The following is a 19,460-nucleotide window of genomic DNA, read 5'->3' on the forward strand; positions in this document are numbered from 1 at the left end:
AAACTGATGTTATTCTAATATCAGAAGGAGAATTATCTAATGTAACACTACAATTAATATAATTAAGGTCATAGATCATGCTACACTGAAAATACAATTAACAGGGGTGTAAAGCGATACTTTTACTGACATGGAAACACCATCCAACCTTATTAGCAACCGTATCAAGTAGGAAAAAATACAGGAAAACTTAGAACCGTATATAAAAGAGAACACGTTAGAAGGTATCTCCTCCACACTCAGATGGGAAACACTCCAAGTTGTAATCCATGGAATATGCCTACAAGAATTAAGTAGAATAAGAAAACTACAGAGAATGCAAACAGCAAGCTTGAATTTAGACATTCAAAAACTTACTGATAGATACAGACAGTATGAATCAAACAAAATTAGGAAAAAATTAGAAGGAAAATGCAAAGAATTGGATAAATTAGATTAAAAATAAGACAATGATTAACTTGTTATACCTTAAACAAAAATATTATGAATTTGATGGGAAAGGGTCCAAATTATTAGCCAGTAGGGTCAGAAATTGTAGAATGAAGAATACAATTGTAGTCATAAAGACTTTAGAAGGTGATAGAATATTTGATTTACTCAAAATAAGAGTTTGTAAAAAAAAATTAAAAACATTTATAAAACTATGAATATAGATCAGATGAAGTTAGAAGAATATCAGAAAAAAGCTAAACCAAATGGCTTTACAAGATAGTTTAATGCTGGAGGAAAGAATCTCAGTTGATGAAATAAAAGATGTCATCTCAAACCTAAAAACCCAGAAATCACAAGGTGTGGACGGATATTCTGCTGAATTTTTCAAACAATTTAAAGACACTTTAATCCCACAATTACATGAATTATTTAATGAAATTCTGGAAGGAGCCCCACTCCCAGAAACATGGAAAAATTCACACATAGTACTTCTTACTCAAACCAGGGAAAGACCCATTAAAACTTCATTCTTATCGGCCAATCTCCTTATTAAACACAGATGATAAAATCTTTGCCTCAGTGTTGAATAATTATATAGAAAGATTAATAAATGCAGATCAGTTTAGTTTTATACCAGACATATTTCTGAACCAGTTAGAAGGGTTTTTAGCTTGATGGGTTATTGTAAACAAAACAAACTACCTCTGGCTCGAGTGGCACTGGATAGATATAACGCTTTTGACTGTGTTAATTGGAATTTTTTTTAAAAAATGCATTGAAATTTTATAAACTTCGTCCCAAATTTTCCAGTGCCATTGGTGCCATTTTTATACAGGCCTGTATAAAAATAAATAACTCAGACTCGGAATACTTTGAAATAGGAAGTGAAACTAAACAAACCTGCCTCCTTTCCCCAACTTTATTTACTCTTGCTATAGAATTTTTAGCTAACTATTTAAGAAATAATAATATAAAAGGAATCACAATAGGAAAAACAGAACACCTAATCAATCTTTATGCAGATGATGTGCTATTAATTCTACAAGATCCAATAAAAACTGCACCATTCTTCCAGAATGAATTAGATAACTTTAAAAATTTAGCAGGCTTACAAATTAATTATAATAAATCAGAATTAATGAATCTAAACATATCCCCCCACAAACCAACTTTTAATCTCCATACAGCTTGGAATTCCCATAGTAAATAAATATTTCAGATATCTTGGAATAAATATAACGAAAAATCATAATAAATTATTTCTCATTAATTATGGGAAACTTTGGACTGACGTTAAACAGAAAATTAAAAAATGGAATAAATTAAATTTAACTCTTTCTAGTCGAATTTTAGCAACAAAAATTATTCTTCTGCCCGAACTTACATATTTATTTTATACTTTACCTACTGAAGTACCTAAAACAGTGCTAAAACAATGGCAAAGTAAATTGGAATATTTTATATTTAACTCCAAGCAACCCAGAATACAGTCAGGGCCAGAAATATTGGAACAAGGATAACTGTTTTGGCAATTGGTCTCCGTACACCACCACATTGAAGTTGAAAGGAAACACACCCAGATGGGAGCGAAGTCAGGACTTTCAGCTGTAATGCAAGGGGTTTGACAAAAGTGGGGCACTAACCATTCAGACCCCTTCATGGATCACTGCCTTGTTGTGGCGAAGGGGCTTGCGTAACTCAGTGAAGCCATAAGCTATGCCGTGCAGGGCCACCCAAGACGGACAGGTCATGGCAGAGAGTTCTGACAAAATGTGGTCCACTGGAGAAGGAAATGGCAACCCACTCCAGTATTCTTGCCAAGAAAACCCCATGGAACGTATCACAAGGCTAAAAGATATGACGCCGGAAGATGAGCCCCTCAGGTCGGAAGGTGTCCAATATGCTACTGGGGAAGAGCAGAGGGTATTTCCAAGTAGCGCCAGAAAGAGTGAAGCGGCTGGGCCAAACCCGAAAGGACACTCAGCTGTGGATGTGTCTGGTGGTGAAAAGAAAATCCGATGCTGTAAAGAACAATATTGTTTAGGAACCTGGAATGTAAGGTCAATGAATCAAGGTAAGCTGGAGGTGGTCAAACATGAGATGGCAAGATTGAACATCGACATCTTGGGAATCAGCGAACTAAAATGGACAGGCATGGGCGAATTTAATTCAGGTGACCATCATATCTACTATTGTGGGCAAGAATCCCTTAGAAGAAATGGAGTAGCACTCATAGTCAACAAAAGGGTGGGAAAAGCAGTACTGGGGTACAATCTTAAAAATGATAGAATGATCTCAGTACGAATCCAAGGCAAACCATTCAACATCACAGTAATTCAAGTCTATGCCCCAACCACTGAGGCTGAAGAAGTTGAGGTTGATCGGTTCTATGAAGACCTACAACACCTTCTAGAACTAACACCAAAAAAAGATGTCCTCTTCATCATAGGGGATTGGAATGCTAAAGTAGGAAGTCAAGAAATCACCGGGATAACAGGCAGGCATGGCCTTGGTGTACAAAATGAAGCAGGACAAAAGCTAATAGAGTTTTGCCAAGAGAACATGCTGATCATAGCAAACACTCTTTTCCAACAGCACAAGAGGCGACTCTACACATGGACGTCACCAGATGGTCAATATCGAAATCAGATTGATTATGTCCTTTGCAGCCAAAGATGGAGAAGCTCCATACAGTCAGTAAAAACAAGACCTGGAGCTGACTGTGGCTCAGATCATGAGCTGCTTCTTGCAAAATTTCAGCTTAAATTGAAGAACGTCGGGAAAACCACTAAACCGTTCAGGTATGACCTAAGTCATATCCCTGATGAATATACAGTGGAGGTGAGGAATAGATTTCAGGGATTAGACCTGATAGACAGAGTGCCTGAGGAACTATGGACGGAGGTCCGTAACATTTTTCAGGAGGCAGCAACGAAATCCATCCCAAAGAAAAAGAAATGCAAGAAAGCCAAGTGGCTGTCTGATGAGGCTTTACAAGTAGCTGAGGAAAGAAGGGAAGCGAAAAGCAAGGGAGAAAGGGGAAGATATACCCAACTGAATGCAGAGTTCCAGAGAATAGCAAGGAGAGACAAGAAGGCCTTCTTAAATGAACAATGCAAAGAAATCGAGGAAAACAACAGAATGGGAAAGACTAGAGATCTCTTCAAGAAAATTGGAGATCTCAAGGGAACGTTTTGTGCAAAGACGGGCATGATAAAGGACAAAGATGCAGGGACCTAACAGAAGCAGATGAGATTAAGAAGAGGTGGCAAGAATACACAGAAGAACTATACAGGAAAGATCTGAATGTCCCTGATAGCCATGATAGTGCGGTCATTGAACTTGAGCCGGACATCCTAGAGAGTGAAGTCAAGTGGGCCTTAGGAAGCATTAGTAACAACAAAGCTAGCGGAGATGACAGTATTCCAGCTGAGCTATTTAAAATCCTAAAAGATGATGCTGTTAAAGTGCTGCATTCAATATGCCAACAAATCTGGAACACTCAACAGTGGCCACAAGACTGGAAAAGGTCAGTTTACATTCCAATTCCAAAGAAGGGCAACGCCAAAGAGTGTTCAAACTACCGCACAATTGCGCTCATTTCACATGCCAGCAAGGTGATGCTCAAAATCCTAAAAGCTAGGCTTCAGCAGTATGCGAACCGAGAACTACCGGAAGTACAAGCTGGGTTTTGAAGAGGCAGAGGAACTAGAGATCAAATCGCCAACATTCGCTGCATCATGGAAAAAGCAAGAGAATTCCAGAAAAACGTCTATTTCTGCTTCATTGACTACGCTAAAGCCTTTGATTGTGTGGATCACAACAAACTGTGGCAAATTCTTAAAGTGATGGGAGTACCAGACCACCTTACCTGTCTCCTGAGAAACCTGTACGAGGGTCAAGAAGCAACAGTAAGAACCAGACATGGAACAACCGATTGGTTCCAAATTGGGAAAGGAGTACGACAAGGCTGCATACTGTCACCCTGCTTATTTAACTTATATGCAGAGTACATCATGAGAAATGCCGGGTTGGATGAATCAGAGGTCGGAATTAAGATTGCTGGGAGAATTATCAACAACCTCCGATATGCAGACGATACCACCCTAATGGCAGAAAGCGAAGAGGATCTCAAGAGCCTCTTGTTGAGGGTGAAAGAGGAGAGTGCAAAAGCTGGTTTGAAACTCAACATTAAAAAAACGAAGATCATGGCATCTGGCCCCATCACTTCCTGGCATATAGAAGGGGAAGAAATGGAAGCAGTGACAGATTTTACTTTCTTGGGCTCCAAGATCACCGCAGACGGTGACTGTAGCCATGAAATTAAAGGACGCTTGCTCCTTGGGAGGAAAGCTATGGCAAACCTAGACAGCATAGTAAGAAGCAGAGACATCACCTTGCCAACAAAGGTCCGTCTAATCAAAGCTATGGTTTTCCCAGTAGTAATGTATGGCTGTGAGAGCTGGACTATAAGGAAGGCTGAGCGCCGAAGAATTGATGCTTTCGAACTGTGGTGCTGGAGAAGACTCTTACGAGTCCCCTGGACTGCAAGGAGGTCAAATCAGTCCATCCTAAAGGAAATCAACCCTGAGTGCTCATTGGAAGGACAGATACTGAAGCTGAAGCTCCAATATTTTGGCCACCTAATGCGAAGAGAAAACTCCCTGGAAAAGACCCTGATGCTGGGAAAGACTGAAGGCAAAAGGAGAAGGGGACGGCAGAGGATGAGATGGCTAGATAGCATCACGGATGCAATGAATATGAACTTGAGCACGCTCCGAGAGAGAGCACAGGACAGGAAGGCCTGGCGTGCTATGGTCCATGGGGTCACGAAGAGTCGGACACGACTGAACGACTGAACAACAACAACAACCATTCAGAAAGTACAGCCAGTGGCATACACACATTACCTAACCTAACCTAACCTTGTATTATGAGGCATTTCAACTTCGCCATGCACTTTCAATATAACAGGGGGAAAGCCAGGAAAAACATTGGATAGAAATAGAAATAATTGGCTGAACATCAAAAATGTGAATACTATTCTGTTAATTAAAAAAGAATTATGGAAATGTGAACTTCCAAACACATCCACGTTAAATGGATTGCTTACAATAATAACAAACAGAAAAGAAAAGCTATTTCCAAAAATATCACCATTAATACCTATCATCCAGATCTCAAAACAAATAACATTAATGTGAAAGGGTATTCAGAACAAGGTTTTTATAATGTAAGAGACTTTTATATGAATTCAAGACCAATAGAATAAAAATATTGGAAAGAAAAGTTGCAAAACACGCAAATTAGCTGGTACTCCTGGTAAAAGGTAAAGGTGTCCCCAACCAGTCGTGTCCGACTCTAGGGTGCGGTACTCATCCCCGTTTCTAAGCTGAAGAGCCAGCGCTGTCCGAAGACGCTTCTGTGGTCATGTGGCCGGCATGACTGAACACCGAGGTGCACGGAACGCTGTTACCTTTCCCACCGAGGCGGCACCTATTTATCTACTTACAATTTCTTGCTTTCGAACTGCTAGGTTGGCAGGAGCTGGGACTGAAGACGGGAGCTCACTCCGTCACGCAGCACTCAGGTCTCGAACTGCTGACCTGCTGACCTTCCAGTCTGCAGTTCAGCGTCTTAACCACTAAGCCACCGCAGTCCCCTTCTCCTGGTACCAACTGGGAAATTTTATCAGAAATTAAACAATAATGAAACAAGCTACTAGACCATTATCCAGTTTTGAGAATATAATACTTCATCAAACATACCAAACTAAGGGTATTATCTCTAAAACTTATAAAATATTATTAGAAACGGATATGGGAACATCTGGAAACCTGCACTCAGTTTGGGAACTAAACTGGAAAATTCAAATTACTGAAGAATAGAATAAAATTTGGCAGAGATTTCCAATTAAAACGTTATCCTCTAAAATCAGGATTAAAACTATACAAGGCTGGTATCTCACTCCAGTGCACTTATATTATATTAATTCAGACAACAATACATTTTGCTAGAGAGGATGTAAAGAATTAGGCACTACACAAGTGGTGGGAATGTGAGGAAGTTAAGAAAATATGGGATGTCATTTTTCTAGAAATTAGTAAAAGAGCAGGACAAAGCATATCAAAAACACCAGAATTAGCATTACTGGGAATATTTCAAGGTAATAATGAGCATTTATTACATAAAACACTTAAAAGATTTCAAACAACTGCAGCTAGATTCTTGATAGCCAGCAAATGGAAATATCTAAAAGGAATCTTGCTTAAAGAATGGTACAAAAGAGTATGGCAGATTGCGTTATTAGAAAAATTGACAATATTAAATTAGCAAAAGGGCAAAGAAAAAAGGACCACTTTACGGAAGAATGGTACAAATGCAGGGAAACGATGGAGTGTTCCCTCTTACTACAAAACTCTGTAGTTATCATAGAACACAAGAAGGTACTATATATGATTAAAATAACAAATAAGGTATATGTATTAACAAATTGTAACGCATGTTTTCAAACATAAATCACAGCGAAAACTTAGTTTGGGTTATATATTTGTTCTTAAGAATAAAATATGTACATCTTATTGTTAATAGATAACTTGTAAATTGTACCATGTATTATGCATTTCTTGTACTGATAATGTATATGTATTGTAATGGAAATAAAGAACAGTTAAAATCTAAACAAACAAACAAAAAGAAATGGAGATGGAGAATGAAATCAAGGAGATATCCAAATGAGGAAGTGTTGTAATAATGGGTGACTTCAATTTACCACCCCCCTCCATTGACTGAATAAATGCATATTCCAGTCACTGCAAAGAGGTTACATTTCTCAGTGCCCCTGAACTACTGTTGACACAGTGTGATTTTATTTTTCCTATTTTTTTATGTTGTCCTCCCTATATTTCCTTACATCCACATATATTTCCCTTAAATAGTTAAGTTTATATCTTACTTTTCATATCTTATCACTTTTATTAATTTCTCTCTCATTTCTTAAACCCACCTTTACTTGATTTTTGTCAATAAAGATTGCTTCCCTCTATAACTTCTATCCCTTCTCCTAGTAGATAACCTTGTAGACTTCAGACACCACAATGAACTCTTGAACTCATGTTGAAATGTAACAAATGCAGTGAGAAACTAAACTGATGTATGCAAAGCTTGACCTGAATGCAGCCTGAATTGTAAATATCCTGAATGTACCCTATTACCCAAAACATTTAAGTGCCAATGGAGAACATCATGAAATGTGAAAAGCTTAATGTGTGAACAATTATGTGTTATATCCATATGAAACATTATAGCCCAGGTCAGGAAGGAGGGAAGTGTGAATGGAGGATGAATGGTTTTATTGCAGGAGACCAAATGGGGGCACTCTGGTATGTGCTGAAGATTGCCAAAGTATCAATTACAGAAGATGGAAATAGGCCAATAAAGAGATATCTGTAGATGTTTTCATAACAAAGGACAGTACTTTATGACCCCGGAAACAACTTTGAGAGATGTTGCGGAGTTGGAAAAATGTGTCAATCTGTCAATAACAACCATCAATCCTGGAATTTGGGATGTGATGTATTATCAACAAAGAACATGCCAAACCCCTCTTTGATACCATAAGTCCCAATGAAGGAAAAAGAGTATAAAACCAGTGAGTACTCAGGAGGGGCGTGGTTGCATCTGGATCGTTGTATGTGCCAACAGTACCATCAATCCACGGGACACGTATTAAGTGCTCTGGCCAAGTACTAGATAGTATGTGGTGAGTATGTGTTGGGTAGAATTCAGGGAATAGGAGTTTACTGTCCAGGGCATAGATAAGGTGCAGTTATCTTTGTACTGTCATACTCACTGTTTGGAGGTTTACATACAAGACAGCAGGAACTGGCTTGAACCTGGCTGACACTGTATGCATGTTACATAGTGAGCCGGTGCTATCTTGGACTGGACCAGGAGCTATGTAGCAAATGGAGACTAACTGTATATTTTAGTAATTTAATGAACCACATTTGCATAACTAAGTTGTGACCAAGGAGTGTGCAACTTCTTGAGATTTGTTTTAGTAACTAACTTTGTAACTGAGAGGCGTGCAATCTCTTAAGCCTCAGAGAGCACGCAACTCTGAGGAGGCTTGACTTGTGCTTATTTGTGTTTGTTTACTTGGTGTCAATCCTTCAATAAATCCTTAACTTCCTTCTAAACGCTGTGTGTGTATATCTTAACTCCACACTCCACAAGATTCCATGTGATTCTCATAGCCTGATCAACTGGGAAAATCACAAAATTAAAGCAGCACATATCACTGTGCCCTAGAAGAACTGCTCATGGAACCAACCAGAAGCAAGGCAACCCTAGATTTAATCCTAACTGGTGCCAGCCAGGACCTACTGACAAACTGAAAGCTAATAAATCACCAGGCCCAGATGGTATTCATCCTAGATTTCTTAAATAACTTGAATATGAAATTGTTTATCTTCTAACAAAAATACATAACGTGCCCCTATGATCAGCCTCTGTACCAGAGGACTGAAGAATGGCCGATGTAACAGCATTTTTTAAGAAGGGATACATGGGGATCCAGGAAATTACAGGCTGGTTAGCTTAGCATCTGCTCTGAATAAATACGTTGAAAGCATTATTAAAGATAAAATTAGTAAGCATATAGAAGGACAAGCCCTGATGAAAATAATCAATATGGCTTCCTCAAAGGTACGTCCTGTCTCGCTAATCTTTTAGAGTTCTTTGAGAGTGTCAATATACATGTGGACGGGGTGATCTGGCAGACATTATTTACTTGGACTTCCAAAAGCCTTCTGACCAAGACCCTCACCAAAGACTCCTGAGCAAACTTAGCAGTCATGGAATAAGAGGAGAGGTCCTCCTATGGATCAGTAACTGTTTAAATAACAGAAAGCAGAGAGTAGGAGTAAATGGTAAATTCTCACAATGGAAAGATATAACCAATAGGGTCCCACTGGGATCTGCAATAAGACCAGTGCTTTCCAACTTGTACATAAATGATCTGGAATTAGAAGTGAGCAGTGAAATGGCCAAGTTTCCTGATGACACTAAATTATTTAGGGTGGTTAAAACAAAAAGGGATTGTGAAGAGCTCCAAAAGGATTTCTCTGAACTGCAAGAATGGGCATCAAAATGGCAAATGCAGTTCAGTGTAAGCAAGTGTAAAGTGATGTACGTTGGGGCAAAAAATCCCAATTTCACAGATATGCTGATGGGATCTGAGCTAGCAATGACTAACCAAGAAAGAGATCTTGGGGTTGTGATGGACAGCTTGATGAAAATGTCAACCCAGTGTGGGGCTGCTGTAAAAAAGGCAAATTTCATGTTAGGCATAATTAGGGAAGGAACTGAAAATAAAACTGCCAATATCATACTGTTCTTATACAAATCCATGGTACAACCACACCTGGAATACTATGTACAGTTCTGGTCACCGCATCTAAAAAAGGATATTGCTGAGTTGGGAGAAGTGCAGAAAAGAGCAACTAAAATGATAAGGGGTTCGAGCAACTCCCCTAGGAGGAAAAGTTACAACATTTAGAGAATGTTTAGCTTAGAGAAAAAGTGAGTAAGGAGAGACATGAAAGAGGTGTACAAAATTATGCATGGTGTGGAGAAAGTGGATTGGGAGACATTTTTCTGTTTCATAATACTAGAACCCGGGTCATCCAATGAAGCTGATTAGTGGGAGAATCAGGACAGATAAGAAGTACTTCCTCACATAATGCATAGTTAAACTACGGAATTTGCTACCGCAACATGTAATGATGGCCACCTATTTGGATGGCTTTAAAAGGGGATTAGACAAATTCATGGAGGATAAGGCCATCAATGGCTACTAGTCCTGATGGCAAAATGCTACCCCCGGTATTAGATCCATTATGCCTATGTACACCAGTTGCTGGGGAACATGACTGAGACTGTGCCATTGCACTCATGTCCTACTTCTGGATTTCCCACAGTCAGCTGCTTGGCCACTGTGTGAACAGAATACTGGACTAGTTGGACCTTGATATGATCCAACGTGGCTTTTCTTATGTTCTTAAGGAGCTGCAGCTATGTACTTAGATAAAATAGATAGACAATATTGACTAACCAATCCCAACATTCAGATCATACATGACACTGGTCCAAAACTCAAAACAACCACAGGGGGAGGAAGGGGAAGACAGATGAGAATGTAAATGCCATATATAAGTACCCTGTGGTTGATTCAAACTAACACCTGGCAATAACCCAAACCATTATCCACTGCCTCACCACATATACCTACATATACTCAGATGCCTGTCCGGGTATGTGATAGCCACTGGAAAGCTTGCCAATCTTGGCTTCCAGCCACTCCAGTCTATAGAAAGCCCATTATGTGCACTTCCCACACACGAGTGAGCCATGAGTGCTCAAAGGGCAATGTTTACAGTGGCATACCAAAAACTGAATCTTGCACATGGTGGCAGATGCATTTGGCGGGTTCTGACAGCAATGCCCAACAGACAGAAATTCATTTGATAGAGCTTTCCCTGTCACAAGATTTAGAGAGGGAGGTCTGCTACGCTGAATTGCTGCCTTTCATGCAGAACTTAGCAGTAGTCCTGCCAGAAAAAGGTGTTCCTGGGACATTATTGTACCCAAAGTTAGCCATGTCAACAGTCCACGTTAGTCCCTGTCAATCATGTGAGGAGACAATTACTCCCCTAGGCGGGCCACAAGGATTAGATGAGTACATCTGGCGTTCAAAATATAGTATTGTAGCAGCCATATCGGGGGTCAGACTAAGTAGCCTCATGCAGTCTCGTGCTTCATGTTCTTGCTGAGCTCTTTCTCCCTTAAATATATTGTTGTAAGCTGACGAGACACAGGAATTCCTTATCTTGTCAAAGGTCATACAATTGTATATCTTGTTCTCTGCTGTTCTCTTCTGTTCTCTGCTTATCACGGCTACCCTATAACCCAGTTCTTGTATTATAAACAATGGTGCTAGGAGAAGAAATGTTGAGGACTGCAACCCCACATGGGAGGGAAAGGAGGAGCCGTTTCCTATGTGTCACAATATCTATAAAAACAATGTGCTAATGTAAATTGGGGCTTCTGGCTCTTTGGAAATGATTCCAGCCTTAAGCCCGCGCATTAAATAAAGAATCTCTTTTTCCTTCACTCCGTGGTCTCTCTGACTCTGGGTTCTGCAACATAAATGGTGCCGTGACTCGGATCTGGCAGGCTCTGAGCCAGACAGGTGGCATTTGCCTGCTCTTAATCGCCGCACCGGGAAGACGAGCTCAGTGCATGCCTCCCTTTCTTGGCGCCACCGACCTTTTTGTTGGGTGAACGGGAGAAAGCCTGCCCTGGGATCGCCCGAACGGCGGCAGCGAGCGGCAAGAGAACCTTGGGAAACGGAGGAAGGAACTTGAGCCCTGCCTGTATTGCAGCTACAATTGAGTTGAAACCCACATTGGAAGCCTTCAGGAGAAAGGCAAGTATATGGGAAAAAGAGGGCCCCGCCTTTAGGGAGAAAGGCCACTGGGCAGAAAAAAAGAGGGCCCCGCCTTATGAAGGTCAGTGTTAGTATACGTATACGAAAAGAACCTACTCCTTGCGGGTAGAAGGGGGGCCTGATCACACCCCCGAGCGGGCGCCAGTACTCAGCACAGCCAGTACTCAGTAGGAAGCTGAGGAAGCCGCTTTCCGCTCTGGTAAAAAGTGGGTGGCAGGGACATATGGATGCAGTGGAGAGATTGATGATTGTGTGAGTGGCTACTGCGGTTTCTGACGCATACCGTTGACCGTCCGGGTGCCCAGGCCAGTAGCAAAGTGCGTGGTATGTAAAATCCTCTTGTGTCGGCCAATGAGACCCCTTACTCACTGACCAATTCCCCTTCCCTAATTGTGTCTGTCTTCAATTTAGGAGAGAGGCTATGGGTGGTGGGGGAAGCAAACCTTGCAACCCCTTGGGATGTATGCTAGCGAATTTTAAGAAAGGTTTTAGTGGAGATTATGGGGATCCCCCCATGAATCCTCAACGGTTGTGGACTTTGTGTGAAATAGAGTGGCCGTCTTTCGGTGTAGGATGGCCTACTGAAGGCTCTTTGGAGCCCAGCAAAATCAGCCGTGTATATGCCATTGTAGTTGGGAGACCTGGGCACCCGGACCAATTTCCCTACATAAACTCGTGAGATTCCATAGTCCGCGCTTCTCCTCCACGGCTAAAGAAATGCCTAGAATCCCAGGCAAAAGTTTTGGTGCTCAGAAAAGAAAAATTGGCCAAGAAATTACAACCAGTGTTAGAAGACCCGTGTGAAGATCTGGCAGAGCTAATGGCGTTTCCACCTGCTTATGCCCCGCTTCCACTACGGGCCCATGTTACTGTAAGACCGCCCAGTCGAGATCCAGATCCAGATCCGGTGGCTCCTGAGCCCCTGCCATCCCCCCTGCAGAGGCATTGCCCCTCGCTTTAACTTAAAACTGTCGCCATCAGGTTCAAGCCCCACCAGCAGTAATTCACCGATTTCAGCTACGGTCCTCAACTCCCAGATATTGCTTGCCGAGACTTTCATCTCTACGGGATCGGGAGGTTCCCCTCTTACACCTCAATCAGCATTAATAAAAGAAACTGAAGAATTGAAGTGTTGGGCAGAAGATTTAATAAAATCGGCGGTGACCCTTAAAAAGATGTGTTTTCACAAAAAAGGGGAGGCGAACTCGTCTACTGCTCAAGACTTGCACCCCCTTGAGATGTATGTCAAACAAAAAAGGAAAAAGGTTTTTATAAAAAGATTCAGAATAGAGAGAGAAAACAGCAAAAAGCTCAAGGTCGAGCTGAGAGGAAAAAAAAGAACAAGGTTCTGAGGCTGTTAATTAGAGAAATGTTGTTGCAGGACAGCCTGGCTTTTAACGAAGCGTGGGAGCGTGAGAGTGTAAGGCTGAAGAAGTAGCCTAGCACGCCGAGAGGGGGGGCAGGAAAATTGCCCACAACGTTCTGAGTTGTGCAACATCATCACCTTGCCTAATTGAGATGAAATCCCTAAGAAATGGAAACTGAAAATGAAGACCCAGAAGATGAAGGCGCAAAATGGAAAATAAAAGTAAAGAATCAGCCCCCAGAGCACAAGCTAGACCCCTCTTCGAGTGAAAAGTGTGCCATAAGACAGTCACAGGGCAGAATGAAGCGGAAAGACCACGATGAAGATCTCTGTCAAGGTAGCCGTGTTTAGCTTTGAACTGTCCTAGAATTTCATAGAGCCTGTAGACCATCAGCTATATGATTTCTGAAGAGCGTAACCATTAAGCTTTTGCCGTGGAATTCCCTGCAATGAAGAAATCTCACTGATTTAAGTGTCCAGTGTTACACTGCCTGAGTGTGTGTGCTGAAGAGACCGAAAAACCAGACAGCATGTTTCTGGCCAAGCCAAAATCATGCTATTACCATGCTCCTGGAAGCTGCAATAAACTGTGTAAGCTGGGAGACCCAACCTGATTGAGAAGAAAAGAAAATATTGGAGTAACTGTCTTGAAAAACAGTGAAATCTGTGCAGCTGGCTGATGCTGTCAGTGATGTTACAACTTTAAATTAAGACTGTTTTCCTGTTTGAGACCCCAGCGAAGAAAGCTGTCCCGAGTTATTTGTTGCCTGTGCCAAAGCAAAGATTTAGCTGCCCTGTACCTCATCATGTCCTGTTTTGAGCTTGGGATTTACAAATACAAACAAACTGAGAAGCTTGCCTTTGAAGTCCTGCAAATCACCCCACCGCCTCCCCGGAGATTAATGGCTGCCTGAAAAATGCAAGTATAAGGCGATGCCCATCACCCCCCAGCGTCCTGAGTTTCGGCACTTTGTTTTCATGTACCAGGTTAGAAGAGGAAAAAAAAGAGTACGTTTTTAAAATGTCTGTGAGAACCTGACAGAAGTAGAATAAAATTTACAGAGGAGTTGCCCAGGTTAAAGCGTCATGGCTAGAGAGCTGAGCTGTGCCGCTCTGTTTAGACAGAGGCCTTGCTAAAAAGTTAAAGGCCCTTGTCTGTCAGAAGGGGTGTAGGGCCACACTTCCCCTTTTTAAACTGATGCAAAAGTGGAGAGCCTTTGCTGGAAACATCTCATCTTCATTGCCCAGAGCCTTCTCTGTTTGCCTCCATCATTGTCTGGGCTTTTTAGAGACACTCTGCACATGGACTAAAATTTTAAATTGTCTAAGACTTGCCATGGACAGTGCTGTGAAGCTTTTGATAAACTTGAACTCTCATCGCTGTAGACCGTGTGTCTGTGTTTGTAGTCAGCTCAGTGTACAGCAGGCTGAGTTTGATCTATGACTTTTAGATTTCCTTCTGCTAAAACTCATGCAGCATAGAGTTGCCGATGCAAAAATGGTGACCTAGAACTCTTTGCGTGTGTGAGTATGCCCATCCCTTAATTTTGATGGGCCCTGGGCTTTCAACCAGAAAGGCAGTATGATTGCTGGATCTGCTCCATCATGCCTTACCATGCAAAAAGTGTTTTCCATTCATTGTGTTAAATTGCAGAAAAAGTTTGTTGTGTATATTTTATGATTTCTTAGATATCATAAAATATATGTGATATTTGCAGATTAGTGTTAGTTGCAACTCCAAATAATACTGAGTGTGGTTCCCAATAGATGACAAGGAAGAAAAGACAAAAGGCAAGTCGAGAAAGACAGAGGCAAGTAGAAAAGAGGAAATAGAGAAAGTAGCAGACAGATAGAGAAGGGGGGGGAAGAAGAAGAGGCAAGAAGCAAAGAGAAGAAGCGTGGCCATAGTTGCCCCCAGGGTAAATTAAAAGCAGCTGATTGTGCCTGGAGCTTATTACCTGGGATAAAGTAGCCACAATAATGTAATAGTTCTTTAAGATGAAAAAAATGTAACTAAAAGAAGAAGAGCCTATCCCAAATGTGTGTCACTGGGACTAGTGTAAGGCAAAAAGGTTTAAGTAAGTGAGTTTAACTTGAAAAAGACAAATAAAGAGATAAGGCTAGTGCATGGAGCAGAAAGTTTTATGTAAAAAGTTTGAAACATGATCTGCAATACAGGCAGATCAGCAAAGAAAAAGAAAGCAAAAGAAAGAGAAAAAAAATGTCTTCCCATACTAATGAATAAAAGTGTTATCAAGCACTTTGGGAAGCGAAGTTGTTTACAGGAAGCTGTGCCTGAGAACCAAACACTTCTAGCCTATGCTGAAAATGCTTGCTAGTGTTGTGCTGTCTCATGGGTAACATGTATGGTATAAGACCCGTTTAGCCCAATAGCTCGTGGTTCAGAGAAACTGTCTGATCCAACCATTAGGTACGCCTGTGTGCTGTAAGTTACCCAATAAAGTCTCCTTGTAAGTAAACTCCCCCCCCCCCCGCTGGAATCCCAAAACACAAGCGGGGCTAGAGCGCCTCACCCAGTATCAAACCCTGCTGTTAGAAGCCATGAAGGCAGGTATGAAGAAGTCAGTTAATATGACTAAAGTGTCTGAAGTGCTGCAAGGTGCCACCGAAGCCCCCAGAGCGTACTTGGAGCGTCTTTTAGATGCCTATCGCCAGTATACCCACCTCGACCCAGAGGCCCAAGAAGACGTGGGCGAGGAAAAGAAGACCCGGCAGAGGCAAAAAAATTCTTAAGAAAGAACCAGTGTGCCCAGTGTGGACAAGATAGACATTGGTGGCATGAATGTCCAAATAAAATGAATCAAATACACAAAAGAGAAAACCAAAAGAGCCAGAACCGGCGAAAGAGAAGACAGCTTGAGAGGGGCCGTGATAGTGACTGTGAGGAGCCGTGACATTGACTTCATAATTGACACTAAAGTGGCATCAAGAGCAAGCAAACGTTAGCCTTAAACAAGAAGTCCAAACACTGAGCAAAGTTCTTCAAGCCCAGCGTTGCTTTGTCTTAGAAAATAAGCCCCCAATTCCCATCACAGAAGTTCATCCTTTCCAACCAAGAGTTAAAGTATGGGTTAAAGAGGGAAAAATAACCCTTTGACTCCCAGATAGAGAGGACTGAAAACTGTCATACTTTCCACCCCCACAGCTATGAAAGTAGCTGGAGTTAAACCCTGGATACATTGGACACGAGTCAAGAGAGCGAGAGGGGGAGAGTGGACTGTAGCTGTTTTTAAAATCCTTTAAAAATCATTCTGAAAAAGCAGTAAGAAGACTCAGGCTAGACCTTACTGTGGGCACCCCAGGAAACTGTCCATCCTGCGTACGGTCAGACCTGCAACTGGGGAGAATTGAAGAAGGGGACTAGACCCTACTGCAGCTTGCCAGGTGAATAGCTGCCCAGCGTACGGTCAGATCCCAAAAAAAGATCAAATATACATGTTGTAGTGTTAGTAGTGTTGCATTGTGTTTCCTTAATAAGGTATAAAAAAGGGGGGTCTGCCCCTAAAAGGAAAAGTATGTCCCACCAATTCACTGATAATTACTGGCTTCAACTGGCTAACATCACTAAAGTAAAGCATTTTTGTTTGCCAAGAGATATACCTGCAAACAGGTTTTTTTATCTTTTTCTCCCCCATCATTTAATTTAACTAATAATAGTAATGCTGTAGATGTTCAAATCAATAATCTGCATGCATAATATAGTGGCTGACATAACAATAAGAAAACAATTGGCTAAACTGGTTAACACCTTGGCTTCCAGATCTTAGCTGGCTTAAGGCATTTTGTTCATCCTAATTCTACCAGTGTTGTTCATAGAGATACTGTTATGCCTTTGCATTCCTTGTCTTATGCGCTGTTTAACCAATCTGTTTTATGTCTTGGCTAGTAAAACTGCCGCCCGCTATGCTCTAATAGCTCAACAAGATATTAAGTAAGAGAGTTGCTATAAGAGTCCTGTGTTATGCTTCACAAACCAGAATGTCTATTTGTGTAATAAAATGCTATAATTGTAATGAAATTATGCATTTAAGAGAGGAATGTAGCAGCCATATCGGGGGTCAGACTAAGTAGCCTCATGCAGTCTCGTGCTTCATGTTCTTGCTGAGCTCTTTCTCCCTTAAATATATTGTTGTAAGCTGACGAGACACAGGAATTCCTTATCTTGTCAAAGGTCATACAATTGTATATCTTGTTCTCTGCTGTTCTCTGCTGTTCTCTGCTTATCACGGCTACCCTATAACCCAGTTCTTGTATTATAAACAATAGTGCTAGGAGAAGAAATGTTGAGGACTGCAACCCCACATGGGAGGGAGAGGAGGAGCCGTTTCCTATGTGTCACAATATCTATAAAAACAATGTGCTGATGTAAATCGGGGCTTCTGGCTCTTTGGAAATGATTCCAGCCTTAAGCCCGCGCGTTAAATAAAGAATCTCTTTTTCCTTCACTCCGTGGTCTCTCTGACTCTGGGTTCTGCAACAGTATGGTGGTGTGCCATGTAGCAGGTAGGACATCTGAAAGCCCCTTACCAGGTATGAAGTAGGCACAATTGAATGCATCCTCAAGCCAGTGCTGCCCATCTTTGGTGGCAACTGCTTGTGCTGAAAACTGATAAAGTGCTTTCAAACATTACCTCAGCTACATGGAACACTGTCACACAGAAACACTTTTCAGCAGCTTCAGTATAGGGTTGTAATGTTGAAGTTGGCCCCAATTCTCAGAATCTAGGACTATGTTTGTAGGCTTTGGAACTGGCAACCCTTTGACACAGACTAGGTAAGCAGCCAAGCCAGAAACCAGATGCCCAGGCAGATCAATGAAACCTCCACAAGCTCACAGAAAATCCATGATAGTCCCACAAGCATCCCTGCCATCACTTGGAATGGGAAGATGGACTAAGACCACCTTCTGCCAGGATTAGGTGAGTCCACTTGGCCCTTTCCTGTTTACCTTGACATGTTCATAGTAACTGCCAGTGCCCTTTACTTCAATAGAGCTGAAGCAAGGTTCCTTTTTTATTGCCGTTACCAGGATGTCCCTGATCTTGTTAACACACTGTGAGGCGGCTGACAGCTCAGCTTTCTTTAATTTGATTTTCTGCAGCACCTGTTTTAGGTTCTGGGTATCCCTCTGGTCAAACTCTTTGGAAATACGTTGGGCGGCGGTGGCAGCGGTGGCGGCGGCGGCAGCAGCAGCCCTTGTTTGGTCAGACTCCATTGCCCTAAGGGCACAGTCCTGCTTCACCCGAGAAACAAGCTGCTTCTCCTTGGGGTCACATTTCTTCTCTGCCTGGCCACATTCCCCCCCTCTGGGGGTGCCCTCCTTTTTCTTCTGGGAAGCTTTTCTCCCTCTACAGGCCATTCCTTTCTCCGGAAAGGGCAACTGCTCCTCTCTGGGAAGAGGGTTCGTCTTCTGGGAAGCGGATTTCTTTCTGACTGCAACTTCTGCCGTCCCCTGGCCAGGCCCGTTTCCCTTGAGGGCGCATCCCGCCTCCGTCTGGCAAACTACTGGCTTCTCTTTGGACTCCGCTTTTACCTCTTCCTTCTCGGCTCCCGCCTCTTTGGGGGTGCCCTCTTGTTTCTTCTGGGAAGCTTTTCTCCCACTTGGGGCATCTCTCCCGGCCTGGTCAGACCCCTTTCCTTCCCTCCAGGGGGATGCTTCGGTTTTAGTGGGACACAGCGCCGCGGCCGGGCCCGCTTTGGTTTCCCCGTTGCCCTGCCTACCTCCTCGCCTCTTGGCGGCCGCCGCCGCCGCCGCCGCATCCTTTTTCGCTGGCTGAGCAGCTGAGCCCTTCCTCGCGGCTCTCCCTCTCCCGGCTGCACCGCGCTCCATAGCCTCAGCCTGTTCCGCCAGGGCAAAAAAGGCCAACAGACGCCCCGGGCGAAGCGCTCCGCCCGTGTCGGCGTCCCGCGCCCGCCCTCCCGCATATAAGCGGACTCGCCACGTGAGCGGGCTTCCCCTGCGCGGAAACGAAAGTCTCGCTTCAAGACCAGGCGGGACGCGCCGGGAAACGCCACCGCCCCGGCTCCCATTCCTCGGGGGCAGTTTCGGACTTCTTGGCTGCTCGCTCGCGGCGGATTTACTTTGGGCATCTCCGTAGGCCGCGCGGCGGCGGCGGCGGCGGCGGCGGC

General features: G+C 42.7%; 1 protein-coding gene across 2 annotated transcripts in view; it reads right to left on the reverse strand.

The window, feature by feature from the left end:
* The window catches only part of CGAS (cyclic GMP-AMP synthase), a 38,506-nt gene extending 19,276 nt beyond the window's left edge, over positions 1–19,230 (reverse strand). The window contains exon 1 of one of the 2 annotated variants that reach the window (XM_084826931.1): positions 18,280–19,230. In XM_084826931.1, the coding sequence (XP_084683057.1) occupies positions 18,280–19,161 (882 nt within the window). In that variant the 5' untranslated portion in view covers positions 19,162–19,230. The remainder of the gene's footprint in view (positions 1–18,279) is intronic. The other variant, XM_084826932.1, reaches the window with a different exon arrangement.
* Between the last annotated feature and the right edge of the window lie 230 nt (positions 19,231–19,460).

Source organism: Heloderma suspectum, chromosome 1 (assembly GCF_057233095.1).
Source record: "Heloderma suspectum isolate Gila_16-S chromosome 1, 16-S_ref, whole genome shotgun sequence".
In the NCBI taxonomy this organism is placed as follows: Eukaryota; Metazoa; Chordata; class Lepidosauria; order Squamata; family Helodermatidae; genus Heloderma; species Heloderma suspectum.